At 61.7% G+C, this 2,378-nt stretch overlaps 1 protein-coding gene across 1 annotated transcript in view; it reads right to left on the bottom strand.

Annotated features, from left to right (window-relative positions):
• The window catches only part of TCF25 (transcription factor 25 (basic helix-loop-helix)), a 24,168-nt gene extending 22,157 nt beyond the window's left edge, over positions 1–2,011 (bottom strand). The window contains 4 exon segments of the mRNA XM_010008459.1: positions 255–419; positions 497–574; positions 979–1,338; positions 1,979–2,011. Of these exon segments, the coding sequence (XP_010006761.1) occupies positions 255–419; positions 497–574; positions 979–1,338 (603 nt within the window). The 5' untranslated portion in view covers positions 1,979–2,011.
• Between the last annotated feature and the right edge of the window lie 367 nt (positions 2,012–2,378).

The raw sequence follows: 2,378 nt of genomic DNA, 5'->3' as shown, positions 1-2,378 counted from the left end.
AAAGACCATCCAGTCCCACCCACTGCCATGGGCAGGGACACCTCCCACCAGACCAGGCTGCACCAAGCCCCATCCAACCTGCCCTTCAGCACTTCCAGGGATGGGGCAGCCACAGCTTCCCTGGGCAATCTGGGCAGGGTCTCACAACTCTCATAGTAAAGAATTTCTACCTAATGTCTAACTTAATTCTTCCCTCCTCTAGTTTAAAGCCATTCCCCCTTGTCCCGTTGCTCCACGTCCTCATGCAGCCTCACCATGACCTTGCGCAGTTTGTAGTTGCGGGCACGGATGTCCTGCATCAGCATCTCGAAGGGGGTGAGCTGGTACTCGGTGGGCAGGGGGTCAAACTGCTTCTCCTGCACCTTCTTCAGCTTCACACCGTGCCGCAGCTCCCGCATCAGCTGCACCCACAGCCGGGCCTGGGGGGGTCACAGACAGGGTGTCAGCCCCCCTCCCAGCCCCGGTGCAGCCCCCGCTCCCAGCCGTGCCACCATACCCAGTCAGTGTTGCGCAGGTTGCCCAGCTCTGCTGCTGGCCGTTCCTCTGCCTCGTCCTCCTTCAGCTTCTGCAGCATCTGCAGAGGCACAAGATGCTGTCACCAAGCCCTGGCACCAGAGGCATCGAGGGTCCAGTCAGGGCCTCACCATGGGGCCACGTTCACCCCCAAAGCATCCCCATCCCTGCTCCAAGACATCCCCACCAGCACCAGCCATTCCATCAGATGGCATCCCCTCACCCCAGCACTGGCAGCACCAAGGGTCCCACCAGGACCATGTTGTGGGGTCACATCCACACCCAAAGTGCCCCATCCCTGCTCCAAGCCATCCCCACTGGCACAACCTGGTGGTGCCACGGCTTGCAGAGGCCATATGGCCGAATGGCAGCGCTGGCAGCTCTGGTCAGGGCAGCTGGAGGGGAGCACCATTCTCACCCCAGCGCTTCGGGCTCACCAGGGGTTCCCCCGGCACACACACCCACCTCCTTGGCATCCCGGATCTTGGCGAGGAAGGCTTTGAGCTCCACAGTCTCGGCAAAGAGCGCCCGGCAGACGGCCTGGTAATGGGCCTGGGCCTCGGCCGGGTCGGCCAGGCGGGCGGCACAGCAGCGCATGGCCTGCCCGAAGGTGCGGACGGCGCGCAGCGGCCCCTCGCCCCCCTCCTCCTCCTCCTCCTGCCCCCCGTAGCCCTCGTCGGCCGTGCCGCAGCCGCTGTCCTCCGAGTCGCTGTTGGTCATCAGGTCGATGAGCTGCTCCAGGCGTGGGCTCAGCTCCCGCTCCTCGTTCTCATCCAGCCCCCAGTCCAGCGCCCGGTAGATGGCAAAGCCCAGTGACTGCACCATCTTGTCACAGAATCAGAGAATGGTTTGGGTGTGAAGGGAGATTAAAGGTCATCCAGTCCCAACCCCCTGCATGGGCAGGGACACCTCCCACCAGACCAGGCTGCTCCAAGCCCCATCCAACCTGCCCTTCAACACTGCCAGGGATGGGGCAGCCACAGCTTCCCTGGGCACCCTGGGCCAGGGTCTCACCACCCTCATAGTGAATAATTTATTTGTAATATCCCACCTCAGTATCTCCTCTTCCAGCTTGAAACTATTCTCCCCTTGTCCTGTCACTCCCTGCCCTTGTAAAAAGTCCCTTCCCAGCTTTCCTGCAGCCCCATGAGGTACTGGAAGGTACCTTAAGGTCTCCCTTGTTTTTTCACATAAGAAGGGATACACACACGATGTGTGTTTAAGCATCCGGCACTTTGTTCTAACCTATGTTACTAGTTTATCACCTAGTTTATCTGCAGGGAGACAGCACTGGCTGTGCTGCAGGAAGCCCCTCAGCATACACTGCTGCCACCCACTGCACCCCTGCAGCCCCCCAGCCCTTGGGGATGGGTCTGGCTCCCTTCTGTGCCCCAGGACCCCACAACCATCACCACAGGGTGAGGGGGGCAGGTGCTGGTGCCCACCCAGGGACCCTGTGCCATACCTGGGCTTCAGCGGAGGGTGTCAGCAGTGGGGGCAGCTCTGTGGGGAGGAGGGCAGAGTCAACGCTGGCACCTGCAGCAGGTGTCTCCCCTCGGTGTCAACTCCCATCCCACACCCACACAGCCCCGATAGGAACACCCTGAGCCGATCCTGTCCCCAGCAGCTCCCCCTCCCCTAGTCAGGACTGCTGTCCCCAGCCAGTCCTATCCCGAGCTGGTCCAGGGGACAAGGGGGACCAGACCTACACATTGTGCCTCAACACTGGGCAGTGCCACCCCTGAGATGGTGGCATAACCGTCCTTGCTCTCCCTGCCAACACTAGCCTTGGGCAATAAGGCCAAACAGGCACTAGCCACTCGCCCAGAGCCAGAAGGCACATTGGGGAGGGGTCGGGGGGGGGG

Source organism: Chaetura pelagica, unplaced genomic scaffold, assembly GCF_000747805.2.
Source record: "Chaetura pelagica isolate M959 unplaced genomic scaffold, ChaPel_1.0 scaffold232, whole genome shotgun sequence".
In the NCBI taxonomy this organism is placed as follows: domain Eukaryota; kingdom Metazoa; phylum Chordata; class Aves; order Apodiformes; family Apodidae; genus Chaetura; species Chaetura pelagica.
This window is presented reverse-complemented; position numbering and strand designations above follow the sequence as displayed.